Source organism: Lemur catta, chromosome 2 (assembly GCF_020740605.2).
Source record: "Lemur catta isolate mLemCat1 chromosome 2, mLemCat1.pri, whole genome shotgun sequence".
NCBI classification, from domain to species: Eukaryota; Metazoa; Chordata; class Mammalia; order Primates; family Lemuridae; genus Lemur; species Lemur catta.
This window is the reverse complement of record NC_059129.1, coordinates 14999327-15021004: the sequence shown is the minus strand read 5'-3', so window position 1 is coordinate 15021004 and position 21678 is coordinate 14999327. Positions and strand designations below refer to the sequence as shown.

General features: G+C 43.1%; 1 protein-coding gene across 1 annotated transcript in view; it reads left to right on the top strand.

Annotated features, from left to right (window-relative positions):
- COG7 (component of oligomeric golgi complex 7) overlaps positions 1-21678 on the top strand; it is a 47934-nt gene that overhangs the window by 13496 nt on the left and 12760 nt on the right. Inside the window, exons 7-13 of the mRNA XM_045542785.1 lie at positions 422-620; positions 4287-4414; positions 6001-6155; positions 8649-8765; positions 10757-10822; positions 15584-15770; positions 17720-17860. Of these exons, the coding sequence (XP_045398741.1) occupies positions 422-620; positions 4287-4414; positions 6001-6155; positions 8649-8765; positions 10757-10822; positions 15584-15770; positions 17720-17860 (993 nt within the window). The remainder of the gene's footprint in view (positions 1-421; positions 621-4286; positions 4415-6000; positions 6156-8648; positions 8766-10756; positions 10823-15583; positions 15771-17719; positions 17861-21678) is intronic.

Sequence of the window (21678 nt, the reverse complement as noted above, 5' to 3'; positions counted from 1 at the left end):
TGACTATAGGCCAGAGAGCTACTCTGTTTTCTTCTAGCTCCCATTCGATGAAGTGCTCTTCTTTCATTCTATTTTATCCCCCACCTCCTGCCGCACCCCCTGCAACTTCTCCATTGTCATCTTCATAGTCCTCTTTCCAGGCAATTTTTGGTGACCATCTAAATACTATGTGAAAGCATTTGATAGATTTGAAAATAGGTAGGCACTTGGGGGCAGTAATAGACGTGAAATTGCAAGTCCCAAATCTTGCTAGTGGACTTTCTGAGCATGTTCACGTTTTCAATGAGGGAACCTTTGGGATTATAGCTCTAAACTAGACCACCTTTCATCTATCAGGGGAGATGCCTTTGAGTGATCTGGGAGACAGCTTCTTTAAAAAAGTATTCTCCTCTTCGGTTCTGTGTGCTCTCTCCTACTACAGGTTTTCAAGAACCCCCATGAGGTGGTGACGGTGCTGCTGATCCAGACCCTGGGGGCCTTGGTGCCCTCCCTGCCCATGTGCCTCAGCTCCGGAGTGGAGAGGGCAGGGCCTGAGCAGGAGCTTACCAAGCTGCTGGAGTTCTACGAAGCCACCGCCCACTTCGCCAAGGGGTTGGAGATGGCGCTGCTCCCCCACCTACGTAAACATTCCTTCCTCCTGGTTCTCTGGCTTGTCTATACTTGCTCTTTTTGAAACTTCTGGGGCCTGGGTTTGTTTGCCTTTTCAGATGACTGATTTTACAGAAATGGAAGGGATCAGTGTTTTTCTTCTCAACAGATGTGGAAAGCTTTTCCATGGAAGCGTTGCTGTTCTGGGAGTAGTTGTTTAATGTATTTGCCTAGCCCCCTTGCTGCCTCAGTGCTTTACACGTTCTGGGGAAGTGATGGACACTTTTGCAGGTGCTTAGAATGTAAAAGAGCCTTCATAGTGAGGCAGGTGGACATTAGTGGCAACGAGCAGGCAGCAGGTTACACTGGGAGACATGTGTCCTCAAGTCATTATAAAGCCTCAGACAATTCAACCTAAAAAACAAGCACATTTAAGAGAACAAATAGGCAAGAGGAGCTTTTTGAAGGGGCAGGGGAGCTTCTTAGGCGGAAAGGTGGCTATAGGGAAAATGGGCTTTCCCCAGCAGCCGACTGAGAGCAGAGTGCTCCTTGTTCCCATGTGGGTGAACAATGCGTGGTGTGTTACGTTTCCCCAGTTCTTTCCCATCTATGTTAAAAGCATCATAAATTTTTAAATAACACAGACCTCATGACACACGCTGCAGTCAAATCAGGAAATCGCTTCAGGAAGGCCTTGTTCTGCCATTTGACTGCAGTGTGTCACTAACTTGGTTTATTTAATAGTTATTCCCTTTAATTACATTTGTGTATAATTGCCTTGTACATTCCAGGGAGTGTGTTTATTGTTCAGATTCCTGATGATTCATAGGTATTTTTGGCATACTCACTGGTCAGGCCTTGGATATGATGCCATTGGGGAAGTGGCTGGAGTGTTGAGACCGTGCGTCCTGCTGGAGCAGAGTGGGATAAAGGTTAGGCAAGGAACGGGCTGCGCTCCTCCCGCGGGTGATGGACGGGTGGAAGAGGAGAGAACCGCCCTCTGAAGAGTCAGATAGAGAAGCGCTTTGTTAGTCAGCCATGGGAGTGTAGATTTCGATCGATTCCTATTGAGGTTTTCAAAAGAGTTTTTTTTGTTTTTTAAGTTTAAAAATACTTTGGAAACATACACAAAAGTAAAAATAAAAAAGAATGAAAATGATTCGTAACCTCATCACTCACAGGGAGCCACTGGCAACATTCTGTCATATTTCTTCCCACTAATTCAAACATAAATATATATTTGTCACAAATATTAACATAAATATTTAACATATGCCATATAAATAAATACATGAGACATTTTATATATTATAATATTACATATTCATATAATATATATAAAATATTTAAAAATATTGTTTATGGACAGTTTTATGTTCTCTTTCTTTGCTCAAAATGATATAATGAGCATTTTCTTATGTCATTAAATGTTTTCCTAAGACATGTTTTTTAATGACCCCTATATAACTATGGCGCACTCTAATTTTTTAACCACTATGATAAGTAAAACTATTATGAGCTATCTCATACATTAATTTTTGAAGTCAACTCTGATTATTCCCTAGGATAAGTTTAAATATGCAGTTTGCCTGCATAAACTTTTATATTGCTGATTATAAAATGATGATTTCCTAATTCTATTATTCCTTCTACATTTATTTGCTGGCATTCTTTTGTAAAGATGAGGTTTTCCTTTCTTTCTCTCTAATATCACTATGAACTCATGGATTCTTTTTTTAATTCAATGTGTTAGGATCCATTGTCATCATTGATCATTCATTTTGATGTTGAAATTATTTCAGAATTAGACTGTGGTTGTCCCTTCAGGCTGACTCCTGTATCTTTTTGACACATCCCTATCAGTCTTCAGGTGCTTCCTTGCTTTTTGGCACAAAATGTTCCAGGAATACCATGTACTTTCCCTTACCTCAGATCTGGACTAAAGCCATTTTCCTAGGAAGTTTGTTTTCTTCTAGTGGGAAATGGTATTTAGAAACCAAGATCTGGGTACCAAGGATGTTCAGTATTGCTGGGGCATCATTACTTGTAGGCTCTTTTGGTGGGCAGAGCTAGGAAGTATGTACTTTTTAAAAATTGCCAGTTTATACTGATATTTCCCAATCAAATGCAATGCCACAAGATTTTTACCTCTTGCATACCCATTTGCATCTCCCATTTTCTTGCAGTGAGAATCCTAATTCCCAACAGTGTGTGTGTATGTCTTTTATGTATGTATATATTTCATATATATTAATATATGCAATTACTTTCACAACTGCATTATGGGTAGGTCAAATATATTTAATTCATTCGTTTAAATATAAATGAGATAGTACTGGAGTACTGCTTGCTGAGGATGCAATGCTGAGCAAAAGCAGATACAATCCCTGCTCTCGTATAATGTATATTCCTGTGGGAGATAATCATATGATTACACTAATCAATGTATAATTACAAAGTGAGAAAGTACTTTGAAGAAAAGCAAATGGTTCTAAGAGTATATAAACAAAGACTGGCAGACTTGAGCTGAGTGAGTATTAAGGAGTAGGAGTTAACTGGATGAGGAGGGATAGGGAAGACGGAAGGATCAGCAAGTGACCACAGGGAACAGGGGCTTTTAGGAACTGGGAGAAGGCTGGGAGCTACAGGAAGAGTGAAGGAGGGTGAGGCTATAGAAGGAATAATAAAAATAGTTGGTGTTTATTGAATGCTTACCACATGCTAGACACACATTATTTCACCTAATTTCCATGAAACCCTTGTAAAATTGATGCCATAATTGTCTTTTTATAGCTGAAGGAAACAGGCATAGAAAAGTTAAGTCATTTGCACACAGTCAGTAGAGCTTTGATAGAAGAGCCGTCGCTCTTTAACTACCACCATCTTTCCCTTCCTGAGATCATGCAATGCGGGGCTTTGTAGGTGATAGAAAAGATTTTGGATGCCAACTAAAGAGCAGTGAAAGTTAGTAAAAAGTTACAGGTAGGGCGGTAATGTTATCAGATTCCTATTGTGGGTTATTTTTCCGGCCTCAATCTCAAGGAGAAATTGGAGGGGACAAGAATGATGTGAGGAGATCAGTAAGTAGGCTGTTACATTTACCCGTTCCCTGTCAAGATTGTTTCCTAAACTTTCTAATTCTGAGCAGTTTCCATGAACATCCTTCTGTGTGCACTGTATCTGTATATGTGTTGATTTCTTTGGAATAATTCTTCACAGTTGAATTGCTGTTTCATAAAATATGTTTATATTTTTGATACAAATGAGTTTTAAATTTTTACGTGGTTGAACACGGGAATTTTTGGAATGCCTGGTGTGTGGGGTATCCTGTTCAAGAACACTTGGAAGTGGAAAATATTCTTCCGACAGAGGCTTTTCTCTGTAGGAGATCTTCTTGAACCTGACCCTGATGACAGTTATCATTTGAAGGGATTCTTAACTGTGATGGGTTGTGGGATTAAGGTGTCTTTGATAGTGCTTTAGGCAAACAGTGCACAAAGCCCAAATCTATCCAGATATTTACTGAACTGATTGTTGAAGAAGCTTCCATGAATAATAAAAGCAGATTAACAAAAATGGAGTCACCTCCAAAGATAAAATGAGAAAAGTTCTAGTGGAGCACCTCTTGCCTGTTGCTTTCCAGCAATTAATTTCAGATTCTTTGTTCATTATTGTTTTTCATTTCTGATTCCCTAAAGATGAGCACAACCTGGTGAAAGTCACAGAGCTGGTGGATGCTGTGTATGGGCCATACAGACTCTACCAGCTGAAGTATGGGGACATGGAGAAGAGCAACCTCCTCATTCAGATCAGCGCTGTGCCTTTGGTAATGTCACATTCCGGCCTGTTGCCATTTAGGAAGCATTCTGTTTGCCAGGTTCTATCAAGTCTGGCAGAAGGTTAGGGGTGGGATCAGGTGTGCAAAAAAGCAGGCTTTATGTGCTTATGGTCTCTTGCAATCCAAATTAAAATGAAGCCACGGATATGCCACCAATTTTCTATTTAAAATCGTCAATAAAGATTTACTAAAATGCGAGGCTTACATCTTTTGGGGATAAGTCGATTATCTCCCTGATTTAGTAATTTCTTATTAAGGTGTTCTTTTGTTTAAGGAAGATACACAAATGGCCACAGGAGCTTAGCATTCATGGTCAATGCTATAGGTGCAGGTTCACTGTGCGGGCATCAGGGTTGAAATCAAGGCCATTTCCATTGCAGATATTTGGTTTTCAAGTCATAAGGTTGTCTAGCATGAGGTAAACCGACATTTAAGAATTGATTGGTGGCTCATGCCTGTAATCCTAGCCCTCTGGGAGGCCGAGGTGGCTGGATCGCTCGAGGTCAGGAGTTCGAGACCAGCCTGAGCAAGACCAAGACCCCGTCTCTACTAAAAATAGAAAGAATTATCTGGACAACTAAAATATATATAGAAAAAATTATCCAGGCATGGTGGCGCACGCCTGTAGTCTCAGTTACTTGGGAGGCTGAGGCAGTAGAATCACTTAAGTCCAGGAGTTTGAGGTTGCAGTGAGCTAGGCTGACGCCACGGCACTCACTCTAGCCCGGGCAACAAAGCAACACTCTGTCTCAAAAAAAAAAAAAAAGGAATTGATCTCATAGTAGTTCAGATCTCCTGCATCTTGCCATTTTCCTGTTTTCTAGGGATGTACCTAGAAAGTCTGTTACGCTTCGGTTACATTCTTGCCCCTGAAGGAAGCATTTTCCTTTTCCTACATTCTTTTAGGGTATCTGATATGGAGAACTTGAATCCTACCTTGAGAGCCAGAGGGAGAGATGCCATCTATTTTTTTTTTTTTTTTTTTTTGAGACAGGTCTCACTCTGTCACCCTGGCTAGAGTGCAGTGTCTTCATCATACCTCATTGCAACCTCAGGCTCCTGAGCTCAAATGATTCTCCTGCCTCAGCCTCCTGAGTAGCTGGGACTACAGGTGCATGCCAGAATGCCTGGCTGATTTTTCTATTTGTTATAGGGATGGGGTCTCGCTCTCGCTCAGGCTGGTCTTGAGCTCCTGGCCTCAAGTGATCCTCCCACCTTAGCCTCCCAAAGTGCTAGTATTACAGGGGTGAGCCACCACGCCCAGCCTGAGATGCCATCTTAATAATCACAGGAAAATAAGAAAGAAATGAAAAATATTAGAACATACTACACATTTGATCTTGCTTTTTGGCCAGGAGTTAGTTAATTTCTGTAATCTCACTAACCACTTACAGTGTTCTCCCCTGGCTCAATCTCTAGAAGATATGTTACGATTTGGGACTGTATTTCTGATATCCCTCTTAAGTGATTTTACCACAGATGAGAGGGCTTAGAAGTTTCCTTTTATCCCAATGTTGTCTATTCAGGTAGTCTCAAGTCTGATGCGCTTTTGTTTGTCCGTATTTGCTGACCAGGAGCATGGGGAAGTGATTGACTGTGTGCAGGAGCTGAGCCACTCTGTGAAAAAGCTGTTTGGTCTGGCGTCTGCAGCTGTTGACAGATGTGCCAGATTCACGAATGGGCTGGGAACCCATGGCCTACAGGAAGCTCTGAAATCCCTCTTTGCCAAGTAAGCCCAGGGGGTCTGGAGACAGGGCTGGCCACATTGGAGGAAAGTATCTGTCCCAATTAAAAATGTATGTATTATGTGTTCCTGCTCTGAATCCTGTAGCAACACTTGCACCTGAGCCTAAGAAGATGTTCCTAAGAATGTTCGTTTTAGCATTGTTTATAATAGTGGAACATCATCATAAAAATCCAAAAAGATGTAAGAAAGTGAAAGTCTTCTTCCCTTCCTGCCTCCTTTAGTCCTTCTCCTCAGAAGTAAAAAGTTTTCAACATTTTGCTTTTAGTTCTCTAATTCTTCCCTCCAAACTTTAAAGATTTTTTGTTTATCAACTTTAAATATCATCTCTTGACTTTCCACTATGAAAAGTGAGGACTTGAGCTTTCTAAAGTAAAGACTATCCCTCTCTTCCCTCTCTGCTTCTCTGAGCTCATTGTATTAAATAGTTTTAGTTCTTCTGTTGGTTATTTTGATTACTTTGTTTTTAAAAATAATACATATCTGTATTAAACATTCAAGCCGTATAAAAGGCTATCTGGTGAAACCAGGCTACCTTCTCTGGAAGGGAAGATTTTGACGTTACCAAAATAGCTAATATTGATAAAATTAGTTGGGGAAATTAGGTCGAAGTTAACTTGAGCAGGGTTCAAATGGGACGTTGTTCAGTGGTGAGGAAGGGTTGGGGAAGGGCATCAGGGTGGCAGGGGTGGGGAGGATGGGGCACACAGGGGAGGCCGGAGTAGATTGCCCTATCTTGAACTCGGGTGCAACATAGAATACAGCAGCCAACAGGGTGGTTCAAGAAGGAGGGGTGTGCAGGCTGTGATGGGTGCATGGGCTCTGGAGTTGGACCAGCCTAGGCTTAGATCCTGGCCAACTTACTAGCTGGGACCTTGGGCAGGTCAGGGCTCCTCTTTTGAGTCTTGATGTCTTTTCTCTGAATAAATTGATGATAATAATATCTCCTTTCCATGGAGGTTGTGAATATTAACTGAAAGCATGTCATGAAAGCCCCTAACACAGCGACTCTCAGTTGGAAATGTGTATTGTGAGAGACAGTTGGAGGGTTTGAGGACAAAAATGGTGTGATAAAAGCCACACTTCGTTCTGAGATTTCACAATAAACCCATTTAGAATTCTGGAGTGAGGGATAGTGAACTATAAAAAGCATTTGCATGTAGCTGTGCCTGTTGCTAAACAAAACTCCCCTTCCCCAAATGAGCTGCTGCCTGCTCACATGGGGACTCTGTCAAAGGAGCTGCACAGGGTGTGGATTGTTGGATGGCTGTATTCTTCTTATGCATATTTGTCATAGTTGCAGGGTGGTAACAGTTGTTTAACTTCCCACAGCTAAAGCACAATTATGCTCCTTAACATTCCCCTGTCTATTTGTCCTTGAGGCCCATCCCTCTCCCTTCAAGAACTAATAACCCTAGAAAGCTGTCCCCTGTCTTGGTGCAAAGACAAGGTGGTGTCAGTGGGATTTTGGTTTCTGCTGCTTTCTGCTTTAAAGCCAGAATGTCTTTGTAAAGGAGCATTTGCAGTTAGTGGAGTGGTCTGAAGCAGTTTCTTCCACTTGGTTCTTTGAATGGCCTTTCTTTCCACCATACAGACCGACTTTTCAGGGCGGTGCTCTGGGCCATCATGTTCTGCTTTGCTCACCTGGAGCTTTGGTTTGGGAAGGGGGAGAGGCAAGGCTTCTTGTGCTGCACAGCGATGTCACAGGTTCCTTGGCTTCCAGAGGACATGACTCCACCCTTCATCTTCCTCGCCCTCCCTCCCAGGGGCATGCATTTATTTGTTCATGTTCCAAAAACTCTACACACTTAGAAACAAAACCAGCCCACAGTGGCTTTCATTTTATGCTTTTCAGAGAAGTTTGGTATATTTTATTTATTTAATTTTATCATCACAACTACTCGGTGAGGCAATACAGAAGACACTATTAAGTCTATTTTAAAGGCCCAGAGACACCAAGGTCCTTGCCCAAGGCTGCAGTGTGCGTCTTTCATTCATTCAGGGGCTATTTCCAGGTGTCTCCTTTATGCCTTGCTCTATGCTAGTTCCTGGGAATATAATTATGAGATACAGAGGACAGTGTCTGTTCTCACAATGCTTAAAATCTAGCAACAGCAATAAACATTAAGCAAGTTATTTAATTGTAGTGTGTGAGGTGCTATGAAGGAAAAGTGTGTGTGTACAGCCAGAGCAAATAGCAGTCTGTGAGGGAGGGTCTCTGGTTTGCAGTCCACTTTCATGCTCCCTTCCCCTTTAGCATCTCTCTTGAAGCTGCTCTGCCAGGTGATAAAGGTGGTCTTGCCACACCGAGAAGACCTTTTTGTGGTCAGAGGCATACAGGTAGTCTCACGCCTCAGTGGAAGCCTCTAAAGATGTTCTCAAGGTCATTAGCAGTTTGTCCAGAGTGGTAGAATTCCAGGTATCTTTAGTTGGGGAGTTGATGATGACATCCTTGTCATGTTTTCCCTTTCCGTGTAGGTATGTATCTGATTTCACCAATACTCTCCAGTCGATACGAAAGAAATGCAAACTTGATGACATTCCTCCCAACTCCCTTTTCCAAGAGGATTGGACGGCTTTTCAGAACTCCATTAGGTAAAGTGGGGGTTGTAATTTAAGCTTGTGCCTAATGTAATAAGAATAAACGTGCATCATATAGTATGTAAAAATGATAAATGTGTTTGTGAGGGGTTCATTTTTTTTCTTTCACTGCCTTTTTAAAAGCAAATACTCTAGACTCTAAAAACAAGCCAGTAAACAAAAACCCAACCAAGAAAAAGACCCCTCTAGCTCCTAAAATATTTTTAAAAGTTCTTTATCAATGCTTCATCTCCTTTAATGATTCAAATTTTTCAATATTTGGTGGAAGATTTTTTTCCCCCTTGGCCTATAGCTTTTATAGACCTAAAATAACTTAAAGCTTATATTTTAGAAAATGCACAGCTGTTGGATCCTATTGCTGGATCTAAAAACCATGATACTAAATGGTAAAGCAGTGTTATTTGGCCTAGAAAGGGCCATATAAAAGTTCAGTGAAAGGCATTGAAGTGACTTCTCAACTGGTTGTTGGTGGCCAGATTCTGGGATAGCCTGTGTGACCTATGGGCCACTAGGTAGACACCCTATTGGCCCAAGCCCCAAGGCCTGGTGGGAGTGTGATCAGCAGTGGCTGCGAAGGTTTGGCCTTTGCCATGTCTAGGCAGAAAGTGCAGACTGCTGGCCTGTGGCCAGATCTAACCTTTGGACATGTTTTATTTGATCATAACATTAAAAAAATTAGATTAGTTGCCACCATTTAAAAACTAGATTTAACATAATCCAGATTTCTAATGTCACTTACAAAGTTAGGAGCTCTGGCAGTACTGGGCCTGCGTTGTCACCATCATCCCCTGGAGCTGGCAGCTGAGTCTTGCCCAGCTGAGACTGGGGCATGTGTTTGCTGTTGTGCTGTGTTTCTCCCCTCTCTCACATGGTCTCACAACTACGTGGTTAGGCTGAGATAAAAAGCAAGCTAGAAGTTTCTTTTCCTTAAAACCATTCTTCATGGACATACATTCTAAAGAGAGAAGCTGCTCTTCACCTGGCCCGTGTCACCCACTTACATGTCTTCCCTGACCCCCAGCCTGGGTGATATGTGCAGGGTACCCATGACACATGTAGTTCTCAGTGGTGGCCCATGCTGGAGCATCCAGATCCCCCGAGGGCTGTCAGGGCAGATCCAGGATCATTTTGGATTATTGCTTCATGGGGTGTGTTCTGGACTTTTCTTTTTTTGATGAAATGTAATGGTCTAGATACTAACTGTATCCCTTTAATCTGTGGTGGCTTGGTACACTGGAAAATATTATGTACAAGTTTGTTCTGTTGCACCTGAGGGGAGTGGAATATTTTACTTTCTCATAAACCTTTCTTATGATGGAATGCCTAGATACCCTGGTGATGATAGGCACCTTTAGAGAAAGTTAAAAGTTAACTAGACTTAAGATGTTTTTAATCCTTGGATTTGTCCAGACATTATGAGTTTGGTGTTGAAGGACTCAGTGGCTGGAGTTTGAGGCCTGGCATAAAATTACTTGAAAATTAAAGGATCATTGAATGCAGATACGATGATCACTCAGGCTTACCTCTGAGAAACAAATGAATTAATCTTTATCTGCCTTTCATGTGATCAGAGAGAGAGATACTTCTAGTATTAAAACAGTTTTCTGTGTCTTGCAAATAGCAGACATCTAACAAATATTAAGTAATAAATTTTGATTTTAAAATTTTAGATAAAAAGTATTTCTACTCCATTTTCTCAAGAACAAAGCCCAGTATTTTGGAAATGTCAACTATTTGAGGTGGTGATGGATAGAATTATGATTCATAGCAGAGAGGCCAGTGACTTGGAGGTTATTAGAAGGGACCAGCATTTACCTATTACATTAATTACTAATTAGTGAAACATTTCACTTTGGCCATCAGATGGTTAACTGTTTTCCCAGAACCCACCACCACCAAAAGGAATGAATAGTTAGAATTTTTATGAATGAGAACAATATTTGTCCAGCATTTGAAATACTTGAAGTGCTTTTTGTTTTGTTTAGGATAATAGCCACCTGTGGAGAGCTCTTGCGGCAGTGTGGGGACTTCGAGCAGCAGCTAGCAAACAGGTAGGAGAGAGGTGTCATTGTTTTCTAGTTCCTGGGGTTCCTGGTTGGGAGGACCTTGGTCTAGAACATAGTATAGCAAGAACAACATATGGTCAGATCTGAAAGCGCCAGGACTCAGGACTGTCTGTACCCAGATACAGGGTGTCCTTATTGTTATCATTAAACATTTATTGAGCACCTAAACAGGGCAAGCCTCTGTCTTGCTTGGCAGTGGTCACATGATTTTGGTTAGATATAGTGGTTTCAGCCTTAATGAGGAAATAGTACATCTTGTCTCCAAATTATGATTGGGCTGGGTTCTGACTGCTTGTTTGTAAGTCAATTGTTGGGACTCAAAATAAATTTCCCCATAGAAACAATGTTACAGGTGGTGGTTAAGTCCCTGGAGCCAGCCCACAGAATGAGGATTAACCCAGACAGCCTGCCTTTTGGGTGCTGCAGCAGAATTCTGTGCTGCCAAAGGGCCGTGTATCAAAGGGGAATTTCTGGGGTCTGTCCTAGAAAAGTTTGTTCTACCCCCTTCCTTTCTTCCAATACCTTCCAGGGCTTTTACGTTGCCTTGAAACATCCCCATCAGACTGTTTTTCTCTTCAAAGGGCTCTAGCTTCCCAAATTTCCTTCTTTCTTTCAGCTAAATCTTGCTTTCTCTTGGTACAGCTATCTCTGTTGTTCAGGAGTTAAAGGGAAGAAGTCTGTTTCTTACAGTCATTTGCTGGACCAGCAGTCCCTTAACCTCCTTCTAGGATGATTCTTTATTGCCCTAATGTAATCTCTGGGCCATAGAATTTGAGGCAGTGGCACAAAGCGAAATGAAAGCTGAGGCCCAGTGGGGACTGGGTGGGAGATGAGGATGAGTGGGGCTGGGTGGGAGGTGGGGGTGAGTTGCCAGTGAAGGTCAGACTAGCCTCGGAGTCCACACGCTGTTGGCTCTGTCTGCTTCTCATGACTCTGTCTTCCTTCGCTGCTGAGTCCATGGACTGTCTTCAAGTCCAAGAGTTTTTGTGATGGTTCTCATTGTGGGGAAATTCTTGCGGCAGGGTAGAATCGGAGCGGCTGTAGCTGTGCCTAACTCCCAAATGCCCAGCACAGAAATTATGTGACTTTGTGGAGTGAATAAAACCAAAGCACCTCAGGCCTCCAATGGAATGTGTGTAAATAATACAGATGAGGTGAACGGCACACTCCCCACCATGTCCACGCAGTGAGAGGAGCGTGTGGTGGAGGGGTGAGGAGGTCCCGGTCAGTCACAGGGGACTCCCAAGAAGAGGTGAAAATTTAGCACTTAGATATTTAAAAGAAATACGGGTAGCTTACTATTTTCTTAATTACAGTAGTTCGTTGCAAAAATCAAAACAGTTCACAAGTATACAAAATAAAAACTAAAAATCTACATACTCTAAAAACCCTTCTCTCCAGAAAAAACATTAATAGTTTCCCCCTCCCCCACTCTTTAGCATTTATTAAGCACTGACATTAAGGACTTTATGTGAATTAACTCATTAATCCTCCCAGTGGCTGAAGAGGTAGGTACTCTTCTTATCCCTGTTTTACAGATAGAGGAACATTGAGGCGTAGACTTTGGCATAGGTAATAGTTTTTTAGGTAAAAAAATTATTTATGGAAAAGCTGTGTCTGAGAGGCAGTGATTTGAACCTTGACGTCCCTGAGTCATCAGAGTGTGTGTCACCCCCTTACTGCCCTTTCTCATGGGTCAGGATCTGCCGTAGACTTGTGTTTCTCTCTGTGTGTATATCAGATGCTTTTCCATAACAGGACACACATCTTCCCCAATCTTTTAATGAAGGCAAATATTATACTCCAAAGGGTCAGGAAGGATCTAGTTAGGAGGACAAATGGGGACGTGATAGATGAAAGATGAGCCTCTCAAACTGCATTTTGCAGCCCAGAGAGGCCAAAAACCTGGCTGAGCTTTGGTATGGGACAAGAGCAGCCTGGGTGTCTCCAAGGGAGCCTTTGAAAGAGATGATGTCATCCTGAAAGCGCTGGGCCAGGAAAGGGACAGTCACCATCTGTGTTGTCTGGGAGGCTGCACAGCACGTGTGTGGCGCCGGCCTGTAAAGCTTATCTTATCTCCCCATCAATCTCACCTGCAGAACCCAGACTCCAACCAAGGACCACTCCCCACCAGCAGATGGGCAGCAGAAGCAATAGCTCAGAACACTCTAGACTGCTTCAGCAACAAGATTGACATTGGCTGCTGTGGTCTTAAGATTACCTCTTTGTAGAAATGGATCGTTTTGTGATTTATGGGCTGAGTAAAGCAGGGCTGGGTTGAAACCTCACCTGAGAGATTACTCTTGTCCTGGGCAACTTGGGCAAGATGTAGGGAGATTGCTGTGGCTACTCTGTACTTTCCTAGTACCCACTGTTTACTTTAGGAACAGTGGTATTTTCACCAGGATAGGGTCTCGGTGGGACAGTTTCATGAGACAGTCAGGTTTTGGGAATCCAAGATAAATTCCCAAGTTTCCATGGCTGAGGAGTGGGTAAAAAACTTGGCATCAAAAGGAAATGAATTGAGGAAATAGGTGGAATGGTAATGTTCCTCCCTTTGTGCACACTCAGTGTATTCTCCTGGCACAGCAACAAGCATGTTGGTGCATGTTGGACTCCTCTGTTAATCTCTGAGCTTCTCCAGGGCAAGGACTGTGTTTAATTACCTGATATCCCCAAGCTCGAGCTTAGAGCGCATTACAGTGATGAGAAAACATTTCTTTAATGAATGAAGAAATCAAGTATTCATTTCAGTAAGGTTTAGTTCACAATACTAGTAAATGCAAATACTGTAATAAGAGATCAGATGCTAATGACCAGATCATCTAGATGCCATTAGTACCTTGGGGTTGGAGTTGTATTTATTCTGACATTTTAAACTACGTGCTTTACTGCTTAAAACATTTCCAACATACCTAGTTTTCTTCACTTTGGATGGCAGGTGGATACAGTGAGGTCAGTTTCCTCCAAGCTGCCTGAGACTGAAACGCATATTGCAGTAAACCTGCAAAGGAGAGCTGACTCCCCAGAGGGCAAACCCAGGTCATTATCATTCAACAGTTACTGAGCACCTGCCTTGTGCCAGGCACTGTGCTAGGTGCTAGGAATTCAGAGGTGAAGAACACTCTGTGTTTTGTCCTCACCATATAGTGGGAGAAAAATGAGACAGCACGTGATAAATGCATAGCAGAGGCAAGAGGCTGATGGGAGTGCCTAGTAGGGGCGTCAGGAAAGGCTTGGCAGAGGAGAAGCCTTGGGGACAAGTCTTGGAAGAAGTAGGATTTCCCCCAGCCACAGGGGAGGGGAGAGCATTTCAGAGAGAGGGAGCATGTGAGTAAGACATGCAAGTGTGGAAAGCCTGGTGTGTGGGGTGAGGTTGCTGGGCAGTTGGATGAGTAGTGGGGACGTTTGTAAGGATTTGAGGGCTTCAGCCATGGAGGGACCTGGGTGCCATGTCTAGGCATGCTTAGTTTTATCCTGGGGAACTGAGGTATCTTCCTGAAAAAAGACAAAATCAGATCTGCCTTTTGGAAAGATCATTCCACTAACCTTTAGGAGGACAGATTAAGTGGAACATGGCAGGACTAGAGGAAGGGAAGCTCCAGTTGGGAGGCTGCTGCCCTCCAGACAAGAACTGGTGAAGACTGGCAGTAAGGCAGTGGCAGGGACAGGCTACAGTTTGGCAGATGACAGGCCTAGTCAAAATTACTGGTAGGCTCAAGCAACAGGAAAAACTAGACCTTAATAGCAGAGTCAGGTAGCCGTTTGTGTTGGCAATGGTTCCTGAAGAAGGTCTTATCCCCAGGATTTATTTGCAAGTACAGGCATTCCTTGACAAACTCAGGGGTTCCAATCTGTTTTTGTAAAATTTGGGTGTGACCTAAAAATTGCTATGTTCAAAGTAATTTTTTCATAAGAAATTATAGTAAAGGAGGAATCAGGGGATTAGCCCCACTGGGATATATTACTCTTCTGGTTACATCTGTTCTGTTCGTATAATTCTGGACACATTGAAGTATGTGGATGAATGGTAAAGTTGGGCTATGGAAAAACAGAGTAGAGGATTTTGAGCATCAAGGGAAGGTCATTCTTGTTAGAGGTAGAGCTTCACCTTCCCCAGCAGTGCTAGACGTTGATGATCAATAGAACCTCCTCTAGGCGTTTATTTTTTCTTGAAGAAACTGGAAACTACTAGCTTCTCAATTGAGCCCTAAACCACAAAAGTAAACTTCACAGTGGTGATGAGCACAAACAGCACAGAAGGTCAGCGTGTGGGACAGGTGAGTCCGGTGGGTACAGAGCTGCTGTCACTGTTCTCCAGGGACCAGCCAGCCTGCCACTCTGCCCAGCGGTCTCTGTGATGGTGGTGCTGGTGGCTCACTATGGCATTTGACTGTCCCTCACCGTACTGCTAATATAATAAGAAAGGTCTACATAGAAAGTACACTATGTTCCAGATTATAGTCAACTGAGAACTGCCCTGTGTAGGCTGTCTGTCATATTAGGGGATGACATATTCTGGTGGCATGAGTGTTAAATAGTTTTTACACATGCTTTTGATTGTGCACCTGAGGTCCAGCTCACTCCTAAAGGATGAAGGATGTCTTCATTTCCTTAAAAACTGGACCTTAATTCAATCTGCCTCGTGGGGATACACTGAAATTTAGTAAGGAGCGATCTAACTGCTCCAAGAAGACAGTTCCATACAAATAGCTCGGGGCATAATGGTCGTCACTTTCATTACAGGATTTTGTCCACAGCTGGGAAGTATCTGCCTGACCCCTGCGGCCCTTGGAGCCTGGCCGGTTTTCAGGATAGTATCTTGACAGACAAGAAGAGCTCTGCCAAGAACCCATGGCAAGAATATAATTACCTCCAGAAAGATAACCCTGCTGAATATGCCAAGTTAATGGAAATACTTTACAACCTCAAGGTATGAGACCAGACAGATGGCATTCTTGCAAATCAAAGCTTTCCCCTTGTCACTTACCCTCTCCCTCTCCGGGACCCAGGCTCTCTGGCTTTGTGTGTGGGCCCTGGGCTGTGTGGCATGACCTGCGGCCACTTCTCTGTGTCATTTATGTTGGGGTTTTAAGGCACTAATAAACTAAACTGTGTTGAAACCCATTGAGATATAGATGTAGCAGTTGGATAGATGGATCTTTACTGCCGATAAAAGCCAGTGTAGAGAATGTGACTTTAGATGTACGGCCAGAGGGGCTTGCTGTCCATCACTCCAGAGTTAAACTTGTCAACCGATGAACAGAGCTGGACAGCCCCTGGACCCCATGTGGGGTTAGCTCCCTTTTATTCAGTGGCAGAGAGGGGACCAGATGTGTACTGCTTGCCAGCAAGCAGAACCCATGAGAAGACCCCAACTCAGTAGTCGGAGAAGGCACTCCTCTTCTCCAAGGGAGGAACCAGGGGTGGCGAGTCCCCGGGAGCCTGCTCTAGTGCAATTTCCTCCCCATGGAAACACGAGGACTTGGGGATAGGTGTTTCCTCTTGTTTTTTTTTTTTTCATTTTTGAGACAGTCTTACTCTGTTGCCCTGGCTAGAGTGCCGTGGTGTCAGCCTAGCTCATAGCAACCTCAGACTCCTGGGCTCAAGCAATCCTTCTGCCTCAGCCTCCCGAGTAGCTGGGACTACAGGCATGTGCCACCATACCCGGCTAATTTTTTCTATATATATATTTTTAGTTGTCCATATAATTTCTTTCTATTTTTTTTAGTAGAGACAGGGTCTCGCTCTTGCTCAGGCTGGTCTCGAACTCCTGAGCTCAAATGATCCACCCTCCCTAGGCCTCCCAAAGTGCTAGGATTACAGGCGTGAGCCACCACGCCTGGCCAGTTTTTTTCTGTCAACTCTTGTTTTTTCTTAGTTTGACTTTGAGCTTTGGGCCCCTTGGGGTCCAGGGACAGGAGAATTTCCCAACGAATGGGATAAGCCACACAGCTCCTTGGCCTCCAGGGTTATAAAAAGGCCATGAGCATCCTTTCTAGAACCATCCCCCTTCCTTCCTTGTCTGGCTTGAACTCACTGTGTTGGTGATAGGCAGAGGAGACAATGCTATTCTCTCAGCAGGAAATACAATCTCAAATTATCTAGGTCCTAGAGCTCTGGGAGTGAACCGCACACGGTGCCTGGACATGTTTGAGGCTTCAGTGTTACCCCCCCAGGTCTCCCCTTCTCTCTGCACCCTGACCCACCAGCTGGCTACACTGAGCTTGACAAACACGCTCCTTACAGCAATTCTGTAAACTCATTCATCTGTGCTTCTGTGATTAAGTTAAAGCAACTCTGTTTATCTTTATTGCTAATCTGATTTATGTCTGTTGTAATCAGTTCATTTATAATAGCCAAACTAAGGTTACATTTTCCATCTTTGTATTTTCTCAGGCTGTTTGGAATTCCTTGGGACTCACACAGGTTGTACATACTCTAGCTTTCAGTCGAGTATAATTGACCTGACCTCCCTGGGAATCATCATTCTTTTGTTTATACCTGAGGCTTCTGATCTTTTTCTCCCTCTTCCTCTGTCCCTGAGGGATGGTCACAGGTTAATTTTTCCTAAACTGCCAATCTGTGAGCTCATGTTAGCTTAAATGCATCAGGATCACCTGGGAAAGTGAGTTAAAAATGTTGATTCCTGGGTTCCAACCCTGATGGTCTCAGATTCAGTAGTTCTGGGGTGGAGCTTGGGAATGTGTAATTCAGCACGTTTCCCAAGGGACTCTGGGGGTACAGCCAGGTTTGGGAACCCCTATTGTATAGAATCCCTCTCACTATTTTTTCTCGGTGATTTTTCAAAGTGTTTAACTAGCTAATACCTTGGTTGGATTTAGGGCCTAACAAACTGCCTTTTGCATTTTCTTGTCTTAGGAAAAAGGGTCAAGTAATCACAACCTGCTGTCTTCGTCTCGGGCGGCCCTGACTCAGCTTAACCAGCAGGCGCACCAGCTGGCCTTCGATTCCGTGTTCCTGCGCATCAGACAGCAGCTGTTACTCATTTCCAAGATGGATGTGAGTTTCCCACTGACCACAGTGATTTCCGCCCCGGGTCCTGCCTTCTGCTGAAGCCTGTTGAGTGTAGGCTTAACCCCCGGTGCCCCAAGAGCTTTGGGAGGATCCAACTTTAACTCTCCTGGGCCAGAAAGAGTCAACTCATTGCTTACCATGAATTTCTTATCTTAACTGTAGTTACTGTGATACTTTATTTATAGGCTGTTTCTTAGGATTATTAAAATTGCTCGATTAACTTTCCCCATTTGAAGCTTAGCTCAGCCTTCTCAGGGAGAAGTCAGGGAGATTATGTGCTGCTGCATAGGTTAGGCCAGGTCAGAAGTGCTAATTGTCTTTGGAGATTGAATTGTTTTCATGCCACATGAAGTGTTTCTGGAGACTTGGTTCTGGAACTTAGGAGAGTGCCTTATCAGAATTAATCTTGGTTTTTGAGGAGGCTTTGGAGGGTTCTGCTACTTTCTTTCCTTGATACTTTTCTATGTGGCTATTTCTGGAGTCATCTCACCTTCCTTGCCTTGCACCCTCTTCTCTTCTCTGCTGCTTGTCCTTGATTTCTTTTTCAAGGCGTTGCCTCTCAGTCATATTTTCTCCACTTGCTGTCTTTCCCCTGGTCCAGATCTTGCCACTTTCCTTTTGGATTACTGGGTGGGACAGTGCTTAGTGACTGCTCAAGTCCATGTGGATCCCAGCTATGGACATTTAATAACCAGAGATCTTTTCAGGAAACAACAAGAACTCATATGGCATGATTACAAGTTCTTTGCTTTCTGCTGCCCTCTAGAAAGCCTACTAGGCTGAAAGTCTAGGGCCACTGCATGGCATTGGTCAGTTCTCATCCCCTCTGTGGGTCTCAGGGTTTCCATCCATAAAATGACGCTGTTTAACTACAGGATTTTGAGGTTCTCTCTATCCCTGACATTCTGTGATTTTCACTATTTATGATTTTTCTGTGCAAAATGCCATGAAGTCTACTCCAATCAGATTTTGCATTTCTAGCATGGAGGTGGAGGGTAAAACTGGAGTAGAAATGGTGTGGACAAACCACAGCTATGCCGTGGGAAGTGGTCAGTCCTGGGCCCCACCCATACACGATCTCAGTGCATTGCATGACTGAGGTCATTCATTCCTCTGCGAGCCTCTGTTTTCTCATCTTTATGATGGGCTACAATAATTCTCACCACATATATGAGTGAGGACTAAATGAGATTTTGTATATGATAAAATTTAGCACAGCTCTGGCCACAGGGCGAATGCTTAATAAGTGTTAGTTTTCTTCCTTTCTGTGATTCTCATTTTTTAAGAGGCATGACTTACTTGGTTTTTTAAAAATAAAAATTATATATATATATATTCTCAAAAATTCAAGCAATACAGGAAAGTACAAAGAAAAAAATACAATAAATCCCTTCAAGATCCCACCATCTAGAAATAATCAGTGTAAGCATTTGGTGTCCAGCAATCCAGACATCTCTTCATTCCCACTCATAGACCTGTTAAAGGCTCATTGGGCATCTGTAGACAGACAGAGCCATAGGAAGAAGTGGGATTATACTACACATGCTGTTTTTTTAAAAAAACAAAATGTGTACAATATAATTATATTTGAAATTAACTAGAAAAAGAGAAACTAAATGATACCAAAGGAATTGTTGAATTTGAGGTAATTATTTCTTGTTCACAAAAGATACTAGTTCCTAGATCTCTCCAAGGTTAAGAAAGAGAGATTATGAAAACTGCTAAGAGATTGGAGTCATATTGGAGTCATTGCTTTTTGTTAATCATGTTTCCCTTTTAGATTGATACTGATTCAGCCGCTCTGGAAGATGAGAGGATTAGCATTCCTCATACTTCTCCTTTCCCCTCCCCGACTCCAGATTTGATTGCTGTATTATTTTTATTTTGTCAAAGCTTAAGACACTGACCTTCTGTTCCAAAACCCTAATTCTCCCAGTTATTTAGTCTTAGTTCTGGATTTAAACAGGCTGAGTGCTTCCCACCTGTCCTCTTTCCTCTACTTCTGCATTCCAGAGTTTATTATTATGATTGGGGTTTGGTCACTTGGCTCTCACCTTCTCACTCGGGCTTCACCACAATGCTGCAGGCCCTTGGGAATGGACTCGGCGGCTCTGGAGATTAGGAGGGCTTCTCCGAGGGTGCAGCACACAATACAAAGGCAAACACTCCGGCCTTAAGGATTTGAAAATTAAACCCTGGTCATTAAATGTTTGTTTTCAACATTGGCTGGTAAATTGTAGTGCTCTTTTATATTACAAGCCTATAAACCAACACTGTATTCAATTTCAGAATAGATTATTGAAGTTTACCTATTTTACCTGGTGACAGATGAAGGACATTTTAAGTAAATTTTGAATTAAAAAATAATCTACAGGATTTCCCTATTGCCCTCTTCAAGTGCACGTCTCTGCCTGCTTCTTTTTTTTTTTTTTTTGAGACAGAGTCTCACTTTGTCACACGGGTGGAGTGCAGCGGCATCATCATAGCTCACTGCAACCTCAAACTCCTGGACTCCAGTGATCCTCCTGCCTCAGCCTCCCAAGTATCTGGGACTACAGGCATGCGCCACCATGCCCGGCTAATTTTTTCTATTTTTAGTAGAGATGGGGTCTTGTTCTTGTTCAGGCTGGTCTTGAACTCCTGACCTCAAGTGATCCTCCCTTCTTGGCCTCCCAGAATGCTAGGATTCCAGGCGTGAGCCACTGCGCCCAGCCCTCTGCCTGCTTCTTAAGCCCCTGCTAATTCACGCTTCTGTGTCTCACCCTTCTTCTAAACTTCTTTTCCATGATCATGTTCTGACATTGCTCCTCCCGCCTCCTCTCTGAAGCCTTTCCCAGGGCCTCCGGGCCACGGTGCTTGTCCTCAGATGGATTGCGGTGACACTGGTCTTTGCCCCATGTATCAGTCCTTGCTCCTGGTCTCTTGGTGGCTACTGTTCCTCCCACCACCTCACTTCCCTGCCTCCCGCCACCTCGGCCCCCTGCTGTGCCCATCTTTGCCCACAAACCACCACAGGTTCTTGTTTCTCCCTGTTCTGTGTGTTTCCCTCCTGTTTCCATGGCCACCACCCTAGTTCAGGTTCTCATCAGCTCTGATCTGTTTTTGAGCTTTTCATCTGCCTCCCCCATCCCCCCAATCCTCCTCAGGGCCACTACACTCATCTTCATAAAGCATCACTCTCATTTTGTCCATCTCCAATCACAACCCTCCCCTGGCTCCCCAGGGCTAGTCTGATAATCTGTTTTTTAAAACTTTCTTACAGACATTTTCAAACATATGCAAAAGTAGAGAGAAGAGTACAAAGAACTCTATGCTTATCACCCTGCTTGGACAATTACCAAGTCCTGGGCATCCTATTTCATATATTCCCCCTTATCTAAAATATAAGGACTCTGAAAATAATCATGATATCATAATCATCCCTAAAAAAGTAAAACAAAAATAATTCCTTAATATCAGTGTTCAAATTTCCAGTTTTATAAATGTCATAATTTATTTTAACTGTTTAAATCAGGATCCAGGATTTATTGGGGTCTGTCTTTTTTGAACTATAGATTTCCCATTCGTCTCTCTTTCTCTCTCTCTTTTTTTTCCATTGCAATTTATTTGTTGAAGGTAAGGCGTTTGCTTAGGTTGGAGTTCAGAGCTATGCATTCTCCCTCCAGCCTTATTTCTACTTGTGTGCAGCACATACATCCTGTGGCCACCCGTCTCTAATCACTCTGAGCTCTTGCTCCTCTAAACTCTTACTGTATAAAACCTTGCATCTGACACAGAACTCTAGGAGTAGAAGGCTGGGCTGC